Genomic DNA, 18,147 nt, shown 5'->3' with positions numbered 1-18,147 from the left:
TATGTTTGGTTCTCTTGTATTTTGTTGTTGTACTTAATTATTTTGATAACTGAGTAGGTCAGTTTGTTGGAGATATTTTTGGTTTCTTTAATTTGGCACTGTCCTACATTAGCATCACTGTTTTCATTTGACAAATTCCACTACAAAAATCTATAATGAATCTGTGAGGACTGCAACATCAGTGCCCACACAATGAATGCACTGAATGAAGCCGAAACCACAAAAACAATTGCATTTGTCTTCTCAATCAATGCCCTTCTTTCTTCCTTTCCTCCAACGAGTAAGTGGATTGGTCATTTCTTTCAGTGGAAAGTGCCCAAACTCTCTCTAGTATCATACCTTCGTCCAAAGTGGTCACTTACGAATTATCTAAGAGTTGTAAATCTGAATAAATGTCATGGCTTTTCACCATAGAGACTATAGTTTATGTCCTAATAATAAATAATACTTAATTCAACCCATTCTTATATATTATTAATTTTTTTCACAAACTTAGACTCACAATAATATATAATAAAGTTTGTCTGATATAGTACATGTCTAGAAGGCACCTTTCACATACGGAGAAGACAATTTGTGGTACTTACGCATTACGTTCTCCAATGTAACTTCAGCAATGTTGACATTATCGAATAAAACCTAGTGTTGTACACAACTTTATGATTCTAGACGGTTGACCTTTATTATACTGGTTACCTTGTCAAATTTTGTTTCCATCTGTTTGATCCATTGCCCCAACCAAATATACCCACCAATTGCAAGATTCAATTCAAACTTCAACAAAACCTCCCTCACATGAGTTTCAAGACAACATTCCAAAATATAAACACCCACATGTGGATATAAAAACCTCATTCAAGCATCCACACCTTCTTACGACAAAAAATGTCCCTCCAAACACTCATTTTCACATCCCTTTTGGTTCTATTCATGAGTGTCCATTCTCACGCTCTTCTCGACCCTTCTAATCGGAAATATGCACCAAGCAAGGCAAGTGTTAGAGCTGCGTATTGGCCTTCGGGTGATGATCTTTCGCCTTCTTCCATCGACACAAAGTACTACACTCACATCTACTATGCTTTCATCCAACAAGACCCTCAATTTTTCCACCTTAGCGTCGCCGAATCCGAGAAAAAATGGATTCCACAATTCATCAACGGGCTCCGCCACCGTTACCCGCCTGTCAAAACTCTCTTGTCGATTGGCGGAGGTGGCAGCAACTCCACCGCCTTCTCCCTCATGGCCAGCACCCAACACAACCGACAAGTGTTCATCAATTCCACCATCCACGTGGCGCGCCAATTCGGATTCGACGGCCTCGATTTGGACTGGGAGTTCCCAGAAAACGAGGTCGACATGTCTAACCTAGGTATCTTGTTTCGTGAATGGCATCAGGCTATAACATTGGAAGCACAGGCTTGCAGAAAACCGCGTCTGCTTTTAACCGCCGCGGTTTATTACGCTTCCACCATTAAACTTATCGGTAATGGGCCAAGAACATATCCGGTTCAGGCCATTCGCGATTACTTGGATTGGGCCAGCCCAATGTGCTTTGACTACCATGGGACTTGGGACAATTTTACAGGCTTCAATGCTGCTTTGTATGATCCAAACTCCAACATCAGTACCCGGTACGGAATCGGGTCTTGGATCGGATCGGGTGTGCCCGCGGGGAAGTTGGTTATGGGTTTACCATTATACGGACGGGCATGGGCTCTCCAAGACCCGAATGTTCATGGGGTCGGAGCAGAGGCTGTTGGGGAAGCCACTGATACTGATGGTACAATGGATTATGATGAAATTTTGGTGTTCAACAAAGAAAATGGTGCCAGTGTTGTGTACGATGATGTAGCCGTGGCTTTCTACTCTTATGCGGGTACTACTTGGATCGGGTATGACGATGGAGCATCCATAACGAAGAAGGTTCGGTTTGCTAGGGCATGGAGCTTGAAGGGCTACTTCTTTTGGGCTATCGGAAAGGATAAGGATTGGACCATCTCGAGACAAGGTAACGCACGGTTCTTGTTCTTGTTCTTGTTAGCATATATTTTCATCTTCTTTATTTCTAATTTAGTCTAATATGTTTCTTTTTGTTTTCAGCTTCAAATGCATGGGGACATTGATGAATCCACCGTAGTGTTGTTTGACTAGATAAAATTTCACATGAATCAGAATTTCATTCAATCCTCATATTCGGATTATGGTGTTACCGTACTTGAATGAGAAAACCATTGTAACATTCTTGAGTACTTTGATTATGTACCAATAATGAATCAAAAATATATTTCAAATTTCAACTATTTTGCATGAGTTCATCCAATGCAAACTTTTTGCATTATTTTAAAGGTTATTGTCAAAATTTGTTAGCTCAAAAAAGATAGAACCAACGAGAACAAGAGATGGATAAAAATATTTAACACTGATAATGCTTTTTAATGTCTTAAACCGTTGATATAAAAACAAAACAAACAAAAATGAATAAAGCATTTAATACATTCAAATCAGAATCTGGAGAGGTTTAAAACAGATGCCTAAAGAACGATTTTCTCATATAATAAAATTTGAATTTAAAATTATCTTTTTTAGGACTTTCAGACGTTGATAAAGTTTGAAAAATGAAATTTCCAAATTTTAAAATACTTAATTATGAGAAGTTTGAAATAAGATGTATGGTCATGATAACTTTGATGTACATTTCATTTTAACGCCTAAACAAAATAACTTTGACGAAAATTCATCTAGAGTATTGGTGACATTTATTTTGACTTATGAACTAGGAAAACATATCATACATGCTTATCTACCGGTACGAACACCTTGATATACGACTATAGATATAATTTTTAACAAAGGTCAAATTGAACTTTATGCTAGGATCCTTTAAAATATTCACAATGTGAAGAAGGAAATAAAGAATAAGTAATAAGGTTCAATGCCCATTAAAAAAAAAGCGATAAGTTTGAATTTTATATTTTGAAATTTATTTTGTAATATACAACTCATCTTTCTCTTAAAAGATATTTTTCTATAAGACTTTGAGAATTCTTAATCTTCGAATTAAAAAGAAGACATAATGAATTTAATAACTATAATAGTCAAACTTAAAACTAATAATAATTTAAGTTTCATAATTTGATAACATCTTTATTTATAAATTTATTTTTCCTTATAAGCCATATTTTTCTTAAAATACAAGATAATCAAATATAAATCTTGCCAAGTAGGAATTATATGATATGCATTCTAAGTATTTGGTAAGAAAACCTCTTGCGAAGCAAGGATTATGTAATATCGGATCTTCACCGGGACAGTCTTTGAACGTATCGAATATGATATTCAGCCAACCTTAATTCTTTTTAAGAAGTGTCTCCGGTCATACCAAAGTTGATATTGCTTGGCGAAAATTTGCTTATCATTCTTCTTTGTAAACTTTAAGTATATAGCTTTTATATTTCTCCACTACAAAAATCTTTTCAAAATAATAGTTTATTTTTCTAAAAAGTTTAGTAAATTATCATATTATCTAATAAACCAAACTCTATAATCCCTACTTAGAAAAATTAAAAGTCTACCATTAACATAACTTAAATGTACATAGTAATTAATTAAAAATGGTAATATTATACTCCTTATAAAGCCACACTTGAGTTCCTAAACGAAAGATAATTAAATTCATAGTTTTATAATAAGTTTTATTTATGTATTATACTTTTACAACTTCAAAGTAAAAATAAAATAAAATAACACCATAATCAATATATTAGTGGGCAAACTGAATTGCACTAGTTAAAAACGACACTGAATCCAAAAATAGTTCACTTGAACTAAACTGAATTAAACTAAAAAGTAGTTTGGATGAACTGAACTGAACTACTTTTTATTCTACCAAACGATACTGCACTGAACTCTACTGAATTGAACTAAACTATAGTGTAATCTGAACTGCACTGTTAACTGCACTAAATTTAACTCATAAAGTTTAAGTTTTCAATACAAAATCAAATCAGAACAAAAAAAGTCAGCAACTGATTCACAAACTGTCAACGACTAACAAAATCCCAAATGTAAAACATACCTTTCAAATAATCCAAATATGAATTTCCAAAAACTCTACATAAATATGGATCCTACATTAGATATACTTTTACAACATCTTATAGTTTATTATGTGGTAAGGTAAGTAATATTATACCAATTACGATGTAATAGAGAAATCAAGAAAAATGACCAGACTTGTATGTTTACTATCAACTATGATCTAATGTGCTTAGTTTTCTCTTAGGCATATCAACAAACATGTAGAGATCATAAATTTGAGAAAAATCAGTCCAATGCAAACGATGAATCAACTCCCAAAGAGAAAAAGATAGCAAAATTCTGCTCCACTAAGAATCTTATGGTGGCAACCGAGTAAACGGATATGGGAGAAGCTCCAACAAAAACCCTAGAAGATGGTTAGGGTCGAGCAATGAAAAGCAAGTGTGGAAGGCTTGAAGACTTGTTGAGCAACGAAGGGCTAATAGGGGAGAGGGGAGGAGGGATGGACAACGACGGAGAGGAAGAGGTTGACTGTGACAAAAAAGCTAGGAGGGTGATAATTGAATATGAATTGCAAAGAAAATAAGACAAACAATTAACACAGTTAACTACACTGAAAATATTTAAAGTTCAGTTTTTTTAAACTGAACCAAAGACTAGTTTAATTAGTTATTAGTATACACCAGTTTAGTTTTTTTAAGTATAATATAGTATAGATTACGGTAGTTTAATACAGTTTAGTAAATTATGACCAGCTCTAAATATATAAATATTTTAACATTATGAATGTATTTATATTATAAAAATAATTAATATTAAAATCCAAAAAGTTCTAGATAAGAAAAATAGAATAAAATATGAAATTAAATAAATTTCTCCATTTAAATCGTTTACTTATCTAAATTATAATATTATTTTGGTTTTAATTTCTATTTTAAAATTGGTTTAATTATTTGATAGTCTCCCCTTTAAGGTAATGTATGAAGTTGATCTATATTTTTAAAAAAAGTTGCAATTCTGTTCTAACTTTTAAAAATGATTCTTTTTTTAAAAAACTACTAACGATGTTAACAACATAATGTTAATATGTAGTCTTTTTAATTTTTTTTAAACAAAAAAAATTATAAAATTTTTATTGCCAATGTCAAGTTCTTGATGTAACTCACTGTCAATGCCACATAATATGATACTACTTCAACATGAAGTTATATTATCTCTCTCTAAATTAAACAAAATTGATTATTTGTAACCCAGGGATATTAACCCACTTTTGATTTTATTAATAATGACTTTAAATACCAAATTTTAATATAAATATTAATATATATTTATAAAAAAATAAATTTGATCTTAATTATAAAAGGAAAAAAATTATTTATACAAAGTATAAATAGTATTAATTAATTTATTTTATAGAAAAACATGAATTAATAATATATTAGTTTTAAATATTCTTTTTTTAAATATTCATACTTAATTAATTTTAATATTATATAAAAAAGATCCCAATTAAAAGAGAAAAAATTTATTATTTGTATATATAATATTAATTAATTTATTTTTATAAAAAAACATGAATTAATAATTTTGAATTTTATTTTAATTTGATCTCTAATTATTTTAATTTTCAAAATATTTTTTTATTTTCTATATTGAATGATGTCCGAGTAGAGACATAATAAAAATAACTTAATTATTAAGTCAACATTCTATAACAAAAAATTACATAATTATTTTACTATTATAAAATCTCTTGGATATAAAATATGTGATACATTAATTAAAAATATATTATAATGATTTTATAATTACAAAACAAAATATAATATATTAAAATAAATTAAAAGTGTTTTTAGTAAATTATATATAAAACTAAAAGTAAATTATTAATTAAAAAGTAAAAATATTATTACACAAGTTACTGTTGATAATACATTAAAATGTAAAATAAATTGTAGGTAACTCTCTTATTTATATGAAATAAAAGATAGTTATATACTTAAAAGTAATTTAACTATTTTAACTTATATTATATTTTGTCACTATACTTATCTTTTGTATTATTTTCATTTAGAAAAATATTTAATACAACTAAAACTAAAATATTTGTATGAATTTAAAAGTATTTGAAGTTTAAATTAATTAAGATATACTTTAAGAGGTGAAATATTTGTATGTTGTACAAAACTTTATCAATAAAAACATTTGATAAATTGAATTTATAGCTATATTTATATAAAAACACATACTATATTCCTATCAACTCTTTCAATCACTTCTCGAAATCAAATTTATTATTCCAAATTAATTTGTTCTGATTTGTGCCACGTCAGCTTCCAAACATTCAAATTAGTTTTCCCTAGGTTGTGAAGACAAAAGGAACACATTTAGGTACAAGAATATTTGTTTTCTTTTGGAATGATTTCCATAGAATCTCTCAAATAAATTATAAATTCACAATTTAACACAAATAATTATTGACATTTAAGAAAATGGACAGTAAAATCTAAACTACATAAAGTAGAATAATAACAGATACCACAAATGCATAATTGTTGCTCAATAAAATACATTTTGATTGACATCAACAACAAGTTTTTCACTAATTTGACAATCAATAAAACAACTTAATGATAGGAAAAAAATAATCCTTTTTTTGTATGAAAAATAAGAAAGAGTTTTTTTTTTGTGTGTTTTATTGATTTTGGTCAAATACAATATTATTTTTTTTATTCTTCTTGCAAAACATTTTTAAACTACTTATCAAGTCAACTTTTTAATACTAGCTAATTAAATGAGAAAAAAAAAACAGAATTGCGAGAAATATTATATGTTGTAATATTAATTAATATTGCTTTATTACTAACTTACTATTAGTTATATACACCCGTTTTCAATTTTATATAACAAATATTTTGTTTTTCATTTTTTCATATTTAGTCTTAGTAGTACTATTATAGATATAATATGTTTTTTCCTAACCTAATGACATAGTATATAATATATTTTAGTAACTAAAACATGATGAATTCACTTTCTAAAGACAATCTTGTTTTCTTTCAACTAATAAATACTTGTAAATTGTTATATACAATGATCAATAAAATATATAATTCATTTTTATCATGTTATACACTTAAAAAAAATCTAAATATTTTTTAAATCTTATTATAATCCAATCCTTCAAAACATTGTTGCTATAAAAGGTAGTAACTTTCCCATAAATAATATAATTTTTATAATTTATAGTAGTAACTTAATAATAATTTTAAATTTAGAGTAAATTACGATCATATTTATGTTTGATCTCATATTTTTTTCTAGACAAGAAGATAATGCCATAAATAATGTAATGTATGTGAGATAATTAAGGAAATTTGTTAATAGGTAATAAAAAGACATAAAAAATCATGAAAATTATGGAAGATCATATCTGTAATTTGATCTAAGTTGTAGAAGGAAATTATCATAGGTTTCTGTTTGGTTGGGGTGTACTGAAAGCATGAATTTTCTCTGAAAATTTTGAATAGGTGATTCTTTCTCTAAATTTTGATCATATCTGTTCTTTTTAGTATCTAAGAAGAAAGGAAGATCCATCACTATCTTCTATAATATAATTATTGGATCAATGTTTCACGTTGTAAGATTAACTTTCTCTGTGCACACACCAAGTTCAAGATTCTGTATCTTTCTCATTCAACAATTGTTGCACACACTCTCATGTACTACATCACAACTTCACAATCATGTTTATCAACTTTTCAATTGTTCTCTCTTTCTCTCCCTTCATCACTCGTACTTTCATAAAATTTTCTTTTCTTTCTTTTGGGTAACTGTGTTTCATAGATTCTCTGTCATGGGATTTTGGCTTCAAATATTTACAAAAGAGAAAAATCTATTAAAGTTTAGCTAATTTATAGCAGATGACACTTTTTGCAGAGATTTACTGTGGTAGAGAATCATAGAATGGATGATTTCAGAAATGAGTTTCACAAAGGATTGCATGTTCTTGCTGTTGACGATGACTCAACCTGTCTAAAGATTCTGGAGACTATGCTACAAAAGCACAAATACCATGGTTAGCATCTTATACTCTTTCTTTAAGCTTTATTTATAGTTTTTCATTGCATTATTAAGAGTCTGTGAATTCTACTCTCTGCTCTTTTTTTTGATTTAGCCATTGTTATTTGTTCTATTACTAAAGTAATTTGTTTTGTAAAGTTGAATTTTCAAATTGAGTTTGTTAGTCTGATTTGTTTGGGTTTTCATTTGGCAGATCTTATCATAAGATAGACCTTAAGTTTTCCAGATATGTCAGCTATTTAAAATTATTGTCAATGGAATTATCTGATTTTCTGTTGTTATTTGGTTTCAATGATGTGAAGTTTTGGTGTCATTGGATGCAACACTTTCCCATTGAATTTGGTTCTGCTTGTATCTCCAGTGTAAAATTTTGTCTTTTTGTAATTATATTTACTTTAGTTATGGATTTTGCAGTAACAGCCACTAAAAATTCACAAACGGCATTGAATCTGTTGAGAGGAAACAAAAACGGGTTTGACCTTGTTATCAGCGACGTGCAAATGCCAGACATGGATGGATTTAAGTTGCTTGAGCTTGTGGGGCTTGAGATGGACCTACCTGTCATAAGTAAGAAGCCATGATCTTAATTTCAATCTTAAACAGTTCAGTTTTGTGTCCTCTGTATATATATTATTATTAGTAGTTAGATAGTTAATATTTGTGGATATTTCAATATTTGGGTTTAATTTGCAGATTCACTTTGTATATACTTTACACAAGTACTGTTTACTTCATTACTACTAAAGATCTTTAGTATTTTGGGTCTTGTTTTCAGAGCATAAACTGAATTGGTTGCAATGTATTTGATTTGGGATCATAGCAGTGCGTATTGTTGATTTATCGCACAATTTAAGGTCTTCTTCAATTCATCACATAATGCACCTTTGATATACACATGTATAGTAAACCTGGGAAGATTGTTTTGGGATATTAAGGTGTTGCAGCTTCATTTGGATGTTTGATTTGACAATGTTAAATGTTTTTTATATCAGTGATGTCGGTAGATGATGATTTTAAGATGGTGATGAAGGGAATTAAACATGGAGCTTGTGATTATCTTCTGAAACCTGTGAGACTTAAGGATGTAAAGAATATTTGGCAGCATGTTGCCAGAAGGAGGAAGATGGGTTCAAAGGAGCAGAATAGAAGCAGTAACCAAGAGAAAGCTAATACTGACAGCAATGAAAGAGGTTCAGTAGCAACAGGAAATTCAGATCAAAATGTAAAGTCTTCCCGAAAGAGGAGGGATGAGGATGACTATGATAATGAGGACCAAGAGAATGACCATGACAATGAGGACTCATCATGTCATAAGAAAGCTCGAGTTGTTTGGAATGCAGAACTGCACCACAAGTTTGTTTCTGCTGTCAATCAATTAGGCTTTGAAAGTATGTTCTTGAATTTATCTCTTACTCCAAATCGTCTCAATCTCATTTCCCAGAGCAAATTACACTATCACCTCTTGTTTTGGAATTCACATGATACCCTTTTCTCTGGTTTCCACTGTTAATAGTTTGAAATACATTACACTGCCATTTCTTGTTATTCATTGTGTTGTGTGAATATTATAAGGACCGTTACCGTCAGCATAAAAAGGCTAGAACATTGTGTGAATTTTGAACAATCTCAATAGTTATTTGTACAATTTACTCTGTTTCTTATCAATTGTTCTTTCCTTTATTTTTAATTTAACAAGCTTCTTATGATTATTTGAGTAGGTGATAGCAATCAAATGTTGAGGTCCTTAAGATATGGAAATTGTATTAAGCATTATTTTGAACACTTTCTGTCATGAGCTCCCTGAGGGTGAATGTAATGAATGCCTTCGATCATTACTGATGTTGTACTTCTTGCCATGGAGTGTTCTATTTCTGAATTGTGACTCATGATATTGTTAACCATTTTTTCTGCAGAAGCTGTACCTAAAAAGATTCTTGACTTGATGAATGTTGAAAAGCTTACAAGGGAGAATGTGGCCAGCCACCTTCAGGCATTTTTGTGAACTTTTCTTCTTTAGTTATTCGAACATAAACCATTTCACAAAGGAAATCTCACTGTGTCTTTCTATGGCTGCAGAAATATAGGCTTTATCTGAAAAAGATCAACTGTGCGGCGAACCGGCAGGCTAATATGGTTGCAGCATTAGGCACTACAGATCCATCCTTTCTGAGAATAGGTTCTCTGAGTGGTGTTGGACATTTGCAGTCATTGACTGGTTCTCAACAGTTTCATAACAGTACTTTCAGACCCTTTGGACCTGGTGGAATGGCTGGTAGATTGAACACTTCTGTTGGTGTGAATGTGCATGAAACTCTTCAGTTGGGTCATGCACAAAATTTTCACAAATCTATGCATGACCCGTTCAAGTTTCAACCTGCTATAACTGGTGGCAATCAAAATAATGGTATTCAGGGAGTGCCATTGTCCACTGCTCTTGATCAATTTCAACATAATAAGGGTGTTGGTATTGCTGTTAGTCCGATTCAAAGCATTTCTCCTTTTATTGATGTTCAACCAAATTTTTCAGTGCCAAATAAACTCCCAGATCTGATACCAACATCAACAGTAGGTTGCTCACCCTCTCCTGTTTTGGACGTATCAAACAATGCTTTGGTATTGAAAGCTGATAGTGAAAACACACAAGGGGGTGGAATGTTGTTTGGTCAACCTTCATTAGCCTCTCAGAATTCTCAATTCTCACTCCCTTTGCTGGATCATGGTAGGTGCAGTGATATTTGGTCAAATACTGTTCAGTCATCAGGGACAAATTCTTACCCTGCAGGTGAAACTTTTCGAGTGAGGAATCTGAGTGGTGCTTCATCCATTACTTCACTGTCTAATCCATCCCATTATTCACTAAAAGATATGCATTCACAAGGAGTTCTTATTCCAAATAATTCTGGACAAATTACCAATAATGTGGTGCCATTTCAAGGGTGGGATGACAACAATGATGATAGTACTTTCCCTTCAAATATTTTTTGTAACTCAATGGACTCTCTGATGGATACTGATGGCAACACTTCTTTCAACTCAATCTACAACAGAAACACAGACTTCAGTTTCTTTGATCCCTTACTGATGAAACCTGATGGAGTTACGGGATTGAGTGAAGAAAACACATTGAAACAACAACAGGGATACATCATGAACCATACCAAGTCTCAAAGCAATAGTGTCGCTAATAATCTTGGTTCCGTGGAAGAATTTGTCAGTTCAATGATGAAACAGGTGATTGTATTTGTTTCTAGTTTTGGTTTGTTATTGTAGGTTTTCCCTCTGTTTTCCTATTGATTAAAACATGTATAGATCTTTTGATTAGGTTGATACCAACATAGACAAGATAATAGTAACTTATTCGTTTAAGCTTATTATTATGTAAAGCTGTTAAAGTCTTGAAACTTTATGCATGCTTTTTATCAATTTATATATATGCATTACCTGTGATAAATAGTTAACACAATGTCCTGCTAAATTCTCTTGTTATATAATTAGTGAAATAATGATTTAATTGGTTACCCTTTAGCATTTTGCACCTGATTTTTTCCTCCGATCACAGATATCTCACATAACTATGTAATGCAGAAACAAGACAATGTGAAATTATTGGAAGGATACTTATGCGACAACAATCTCTCTGACGGGACATCCATTTGACACTATGTTTGGCAGTATATTTAAGCATCATGTCATGCTTGCTGACGAATTTTGTGGCGTGTCAAGTCTTCTGAGTTTACCTATTTTTTTAGTTTTTGTGATTTTGGCATTTTTCTCTAGTTATAGAGTATTGCTTTCAGCAAGGGCTTTTCTCATATTGTGAAATGATTTGTTTATGGATGGTGCAAAGTGGAGTTGACCATGTTTAGTTTTGTGGAGAAACGCTTTAGGTCCATAAGCAATGATAACTTTTTTTAGTGACAATAAAGACGGAGTTTTTCACTCTTTTTATGATGAATGCAAATAATGCCACCACGAACTAATATTCATTTATTATTTTAGCAATACATGAGTATTCTTGAATAGTTTTGCTTATGAAGTTCCTCAGAGCATCAGGTGAGGTTGATTTGTGTGATCTATTAATATTTAATCCCTTAGTTGTGATGGAGACACTGTTCATTGTTTAATTTATACTAAAATCATTGGAAATTACTTTTTTGTCTTGAACAATGTTGAGACCAACAACATATTGATTGAAGTTGAATCATGGGTTGTATGATCTAGCCGCATATTGTGCTAACTATGTCCTTGTTTAGTTAACAACTACATGAAATTGTTTGCATAAATAGATTTATAAACTATGTTAGAAATTAAGAATGATTAGTATTTCAATTCTATTTTATTCTCATTGAATAAATTTCAACTTTTAATCTGAGTTTTAATTTTAATTTAATATGTAATTATTAATTATTTAAACTTAAAAATAATTAGTTTAATCTTTACAATGTTTTTCATTTTTTGTGGTGGATGACGTACATGTTGAGGTGAGGTGAGGCAATGATGTTCCAATTGATTATAAGTTAATTATTAAGTCAATATGCTAATCTTTGTCAACCTACTGATTCCATGATGTAGATTGAGTTAGCAATTCTATAAATCATCTTGAGCTATAATGATTCATTATCCTTAAAATGTAATATCGATGTTCCAACCTCAGTCATAAATACATTGATATTGATTCAGGATACCACACTTAGATCGAAGTAGTATGAATCGAAAAGACAGACTATGAGAGATGAGATAGTACGAAATTTTTTAAATTTTTACTTTAAAGTGAGAAATTCTATAATTTTAAGTAATTACTATCACAATTTCTTACCTTGTGTTTAAATAGATGACTCAACAAATTAAATTAAATTTCAATATATTAAATGTGTGTTTTTTTTTCATTTTAAATCATTTTTTAATTCATTTGCTTGGGTAAGATAGTTTAAATTTATTAAATTTTAATTGTCTCCTCTGGATACAATTTTTCAGTTATCACTAAATTCAAAAAGTTAATACTTTGACACTATACAACTATCAACAAAAAAACTATAATCATTGCAAATTTTAACAAAAAATTGGTTAACTCTAAAACAAACATTAATTGAGAATAATTATAGCCTACATTGGCCAATATATAATCCCAATAATGTCAACTAAAAAACAATCATATGTTGACTGAAATAATTTAATTTATATTAACAAAAAAAATAGTATCATTATTTTTAAAAAAAGCAATCTCATTGGCGGAAATAAAAATCCTAACTAACATTACTAAAAAAATAAGTAAGTCCTAGTTTTTTTTTCATTGAGGACTTGTTTTAAGTCCTATCCCGAAAAACCCAATGTAAAAAGAATTCAAATAGGATTTAAATGAGTAATGGTACTGTAAAAGTGTATCATAGTAATACTATTCATTTAAATTTTATTTTAATCATTTTTATATTGTACTTTTTATTTACATTCATTTGAGACAGAGTACAAGGATAAAATGGTCATAAAAGTATATTTTTTTTGTATTTTTTTAAGAAAAAAGAGAGTAAAAAGTAAGAAAGAGCAGTGTCAAATGAATGTAAAAGTTTTAGGTGTGTCAAACAATAATTTTCGATTTAAATAAATTATTACAACATTTTAAAAATTAATTTTATATTTAAAAAATCTTACTTGTTGTTATTTTTATATATAAATAATAACTTGAATACAAATATTAATGGAATATTTTACATTGTTAATGTATAATTTATGTACACATAAAATTATATTTTATTAGATAATCTAATATGTTATAATTTTATTATATTTAAATCAAGATTTTTATATCATATGTTATCAAATAAAGGGTTAAATATGTTTTTAGTCCCTAAACTATATTTTGTTTTTAGTCTCTTTTTCAAACTTTGGTACACTTTGATCCTTGTGCGTAAAGAAACTATAATTTTTCGTCCTCCAACACTAACACCGTTAAAAAATAGGTTAAGTTGCCTAACGAAGTGCCATCTCATTTTCTCTTTTTTTGACACTGAGTCAATCTTTCCCTGCTTCTCTCTCTTCTTCTCCCTCCGTCTCCTTCCTTGCATCTTCATGCCGATTTTGAGGTTGCTTTTCACCTGGTTTTTCCTTTTCTTTTAAAGGGAGTCGAGCCAGTTTCAGAGACTGAATCAAATCATCACCACCTTTATCGCTAGACTTTGCAATCTCCATAGAGGATTCATGAGCAGCCACAAGTGCACCAAAATCCAGGCCTGCATTGAGAAGTTCATCATACTTCCCACTTTGCATGATTCTCCCTTCCTTCATCACCTTGATTATGGTATTATTAAATACTAATAGAATATATTATCCGTTAACCCTAGTCTCTCTCTTCCATTCTCTCTCTTCTCCAATTCTTCCCACCTAGACACAAGAAAACCCAAATTCTTTGTTTTCGAATAATCAGACAAAAAATAAAAAAGAGACGAAATTTGTATCCACACACATTCATCTATCACAATGGAGAAGCTTTTGTGTGATTCAACCACCGTCGTCGAACCATTCCAAGGTTCGCCGTTGGCAACACTTCCATGGTGGGATCCCAAATTTGAGTCAATTACAGCCGTAGATCTCGTCATTTCGGCTAGCGTCGGTGGTGCGACCTTCACCGATGGTTGGGAAGATGTCGTCGGTCTGGAAGAGCAGCAGCGACGCCACCTCTAGAAGCTCCACGCCAAAGGCGTGCTTTGGAAGCCACCAGAGGAGGTAGAGGACTCGTCATCGTCTCCACCATCGTCCTCCCATCTTAGATTTGTCGTTTTCCAGCTCTCATACAGTGGCGAGGTGTCGGTCGATGGGAACTGTCTGTTCATGGCGTCTCGGAAGGCGATGGGAGTCGAGGACATGGACTCGCGCGAGCTGTAGCGACGAACGGTGAACCAGTTCTCGGAGGATCTTCGATCTTCAACACATGTACTCGCCAGATCTGAAGAATGGTTGGGGGATTCATGTTACTCAGGAGGTGAAGTTGCTGGCAAAGAAGGAGGATCAATTTGCTCTTGATTCGGCCATCCACGAGCTCGTTCACCTCGGTATGCAAAGGTATTAAATCAATCTGACTTTGCATTGAAAAATACCAACGTGGCAAACGTTAGCATCATCACACGTGGCCAGACATTAGCCACCTCAGCTTCTTTTTATCGCCGTTGGTTTGGGAGGACGAAAAATTATAGTTTCCTTAAGGAGAATGATCAAAATGTATCAAAATTTGAAAGAGAGATTAAAAACAAAATCGCTTGATAGTTTAGAGGCTAAAAACATATTTAACTCTTAAATAAAATATATAATATATAGTTTAATATAATTATTGATTATATAATATATAATTTTTTTACCAATTAAAAATACTTAGATTTGTGATAAATTACGATTTAATTAAATTTTTTTATATTCAAAATTAATATTCTTTTTAAAAAAAGAAGACTCATGAACTTTTTTAGTGAGGGGTGTTTTAACCCAATGTATTTTTCTGATGTCAACCCATATGTCATATGTGAACTAAATTTACAAGTCTAAAAAACTACTCGAATACTAGAAAAAGGAGATCAACTTCCTGGTGAGGATTATTATTAGCCTCAATGAATATTGAACCTAACTAAGGTCTATAAATCACTCATAATATCAATAATATTATATGAAAAAATATGAACATATATGAGATTTAAATAATAATATTATAAAGGATTGATCCTAACACTTTGAATAATTGGAAAATACAAATTTGGACATGTAAAACTACTTATAGACAAGAAAAACATAAAAATAGACACTAAAGAACGAGATTTGATAAACCTTAAATATTGTCACCAAGATATACAAACTTTTGATAAGATAAAAATATTCAGGAAAAAATCCTACCAGATAATTTCTCTCACTTTAAATAATATAACTAAAATATATTGTCTATTCCTTTCTTCCACAAAATTATTTATATCCCTTTAAAGAAAAAAAAAATCATAAGTAAATTTTTGAATCTTTTATTCAAAGTTTAACAATTGGTTTTTTATTTTTAACAATGAAGTTCCCTTGGCCGACACTTTTTTGAGATAAATAGTGTTTCCCAGTCCTCGCCATGAAACTCGTATCATTTTTCATTTAATATTTAGTTAATACTAATCAATTGGCATCCCTAGATTGACGCTAACGGTCATAATACAGTGGCAACTGATCAACACTAAGCTTAATATTTTATGCTTTGTTCCTTTTTTGTTTTTTTTTTTCGATTTTAATAGCGTCTAATAATTAATTTTAAAAAGAAACTATATTTAATCGTTTGAAGAGATATTTTATTCTGTTACTGCATAATAATGCCTAATTTTTAGCATTTTTTATTCTTTATACATTCTGATTTATGTATTCTCTTACGTGAGTGTTATTTAATAGCCTCTTTGATTTTAATAAAGGTATTCACTTGGCAAGAGTAGCAATATATATCTCTTATTCTTTTAGAGCTCCCAGTGGATCTGATATAAAAGTTGCAGCTTACGAAGATGAATAAAGATAAATTCTCCTAAAAAATCCCTTACTTTGATGGTCAACATTATGATTATTGGAGTGAACTGATGGAAAATCTTTTATGTGCCAAGGGTCTCTGGAATCTGATTAAAAATGGTGTTGAGGAGCCTATGGAATGTACTGTTCTGTCTCGTGAACAATTGGAGCAATTGGAGAAATCCAGAATTAAAGATCACAAAGTCAAGCATTACCTTTTCAGGGTTATAAGTAGATCAATTTTTGAACAAATTCTAGATAAGAGAACATCTCAGATTGTTTGGGATTCCTTGAAAAGAAAATATAGAGGAAATGATCGTGTGAAGAAATCAATCACTGCTCAATGCATTGAGAAGGGAGTTTGAGGTGCTTGAAATGGCAGAAATAGAAACCATCACATAATATTTTGCTAGAGTCATGGTAGTGGCAAACAAAATGAGAAGCAATGGAAAACTTATGTTTGACTCAAAGGTGGTTGAAAAAATACTTCGAACATTGACAGCACGTTTCACCTATATTTGTGGTTTTGGTCGAAGAGTCAAAGGACATAGAGACAGTGTCTATTGACGAACTTCAAACACTAGTAAAAAAATCGCTCTTTTAACTCGTAGATTACGCTTCGGTTCTAGAGAAACCGAAGCGTATCAAAATATGATGACAGTTTCGTTATTTTTACCAAACTATATGCCTCGATTATACAAGAACCGATGCATAAAAGACATATTGCCTCGGTTAAATGAACAACCGAAGCATATTGATGCCTATCGTGTTAAAATACTTTTAAGTTTGAAATTTACCGAGTGCTTTAGGCATTGGTCTCACTAAAAACCGAGGTAGTTAGTTGTTATTGTTTCAGTTAAGTGTAGTAACCAAGGTAATAGGGTCTTTACTTAGCCAGATTCACGAAACAGTTGTCTTCTCACGCGAACTTTCCTCTTCCTCTGCGAATATCCTCCATTGTTGTCGCCTGCTCGCCGTGCCTCCCCATCGCTCCTCCGTCGCGTGCTCGCCCCTTCGTCGCGTGCTCGCCCCTCGTTCGTCGCTCCTTCTTCTTCTTTCTCTCGCGGTCTCCATTTTGTTTTCTGTCGCGTTTCTCTCGCTGCGTCAAAGGCTGCGCCGCCACAGTTCGTCCACCACAGGCGCCTCCATTGTCTCCGGCGAAGTCCTTCCAAAAATAAAAAATAAAAAACCTATTGCATCGGGTTTGGTCTTCCTTGCGGCGACACGAATTGGGGTTTTATGTGTAGGTGTGAATTCGCGATTAGGGTTTCCATGGTCTAATTTGAGGATTTTTTCTGCAAGTTTCATGGACGAAGTACAAGGAGGTTGTTGGAGATGAAGGAACTCACGATTTGGCTCACAGTGGTGATGGTGAAGCATCACGATTTGGCTATGCGAGTTGGGAATTTTCGAATTGATTTTGTGATTCTGGTTTGTAGGTTTCTTTGGATGGAGGTTTTGGGTGGTGCGTTGGAGAAGAAGTTGGTTTTTGTAGTGTTCACAATGGCGAGGAAAGCTCTATGA

General features: G+C 31.5%; 2 protein-coding genes and 1 pseudogene across 2 annotated transcripts; all 3 read left to right on the top strand.

The window, feature by feature from the left end:
- Positions 1 to 604: 604 nt before the first annotated feature.
- On the top strand, positions 605 to 2,300 carry LOC124831825 (class V chitinase CHIT5-like). The gene is made up of 2 exons (XM_088100033.1): positions 605 to 2,008; positions 2,101 to 2,300. Exons 1-2 carry the CDS (start codon positions 886 to 888, stop codon positions 2,121 to 2,123), a joined length of 1,146 nt encoding a protein of 381 aa, XP_087956159.1. The 5' UTR covers positions 605 to 885; the 3' UTR covers positions 2,124 to 2,300.
- A 5,667-nt stretch (positions 2,301 to 7,967) lies between these two features.
- Positions 7,968 to 12,062, top strand: RR10 (response regulator 10). Its single transcript, XM_088109359.1, has 6 exons — positions 7,968 to 8,116; positions 8,536 to 8,688; positions 9,114 to 9,509; positions 10,035 to 10,111; positions 10,198 to 11,352; positions 11,707 to 12,062. The coding sequence occupies exons 1-6, from the start codon at positions 8,005 to 8,007 to the stop codon at positions 11,776 to 11,778; spliced, it is 1,965 nt and encodes a 654-aa protein (XP_087965485.1). The 5' UTR covers positions 7,968 to 8,004; the 3' UTR covers positions 11,779 to 12,062.
- A 2,530-nt stretch (positions 12,063 to 14,592) lies between these two features.
- LOC148204897 (uncharacterized) lies at positions 14,593 to 18,147 on the top strand (annotated as a pseudogene).

The sequence above is a fragment of the Vigna umbellata genome, chromosome 1, assembly GCF_029865625.1.
Source record: "Vigna umbellata cultivar VRB3 chromosome 1, Vumbellata_1.0, whole genome shotgun sequence".
NCBI lineage: Eukaryota > Viridiplantae > Streptophyta > Magnoliopsida > Fabales > Fabaceae > Vigna > Vigna umbellata.
Note: the sequence above shows the minus strand (reverse complement) of the source record. Positions and strands in the feature narration are given on the sequence as shown.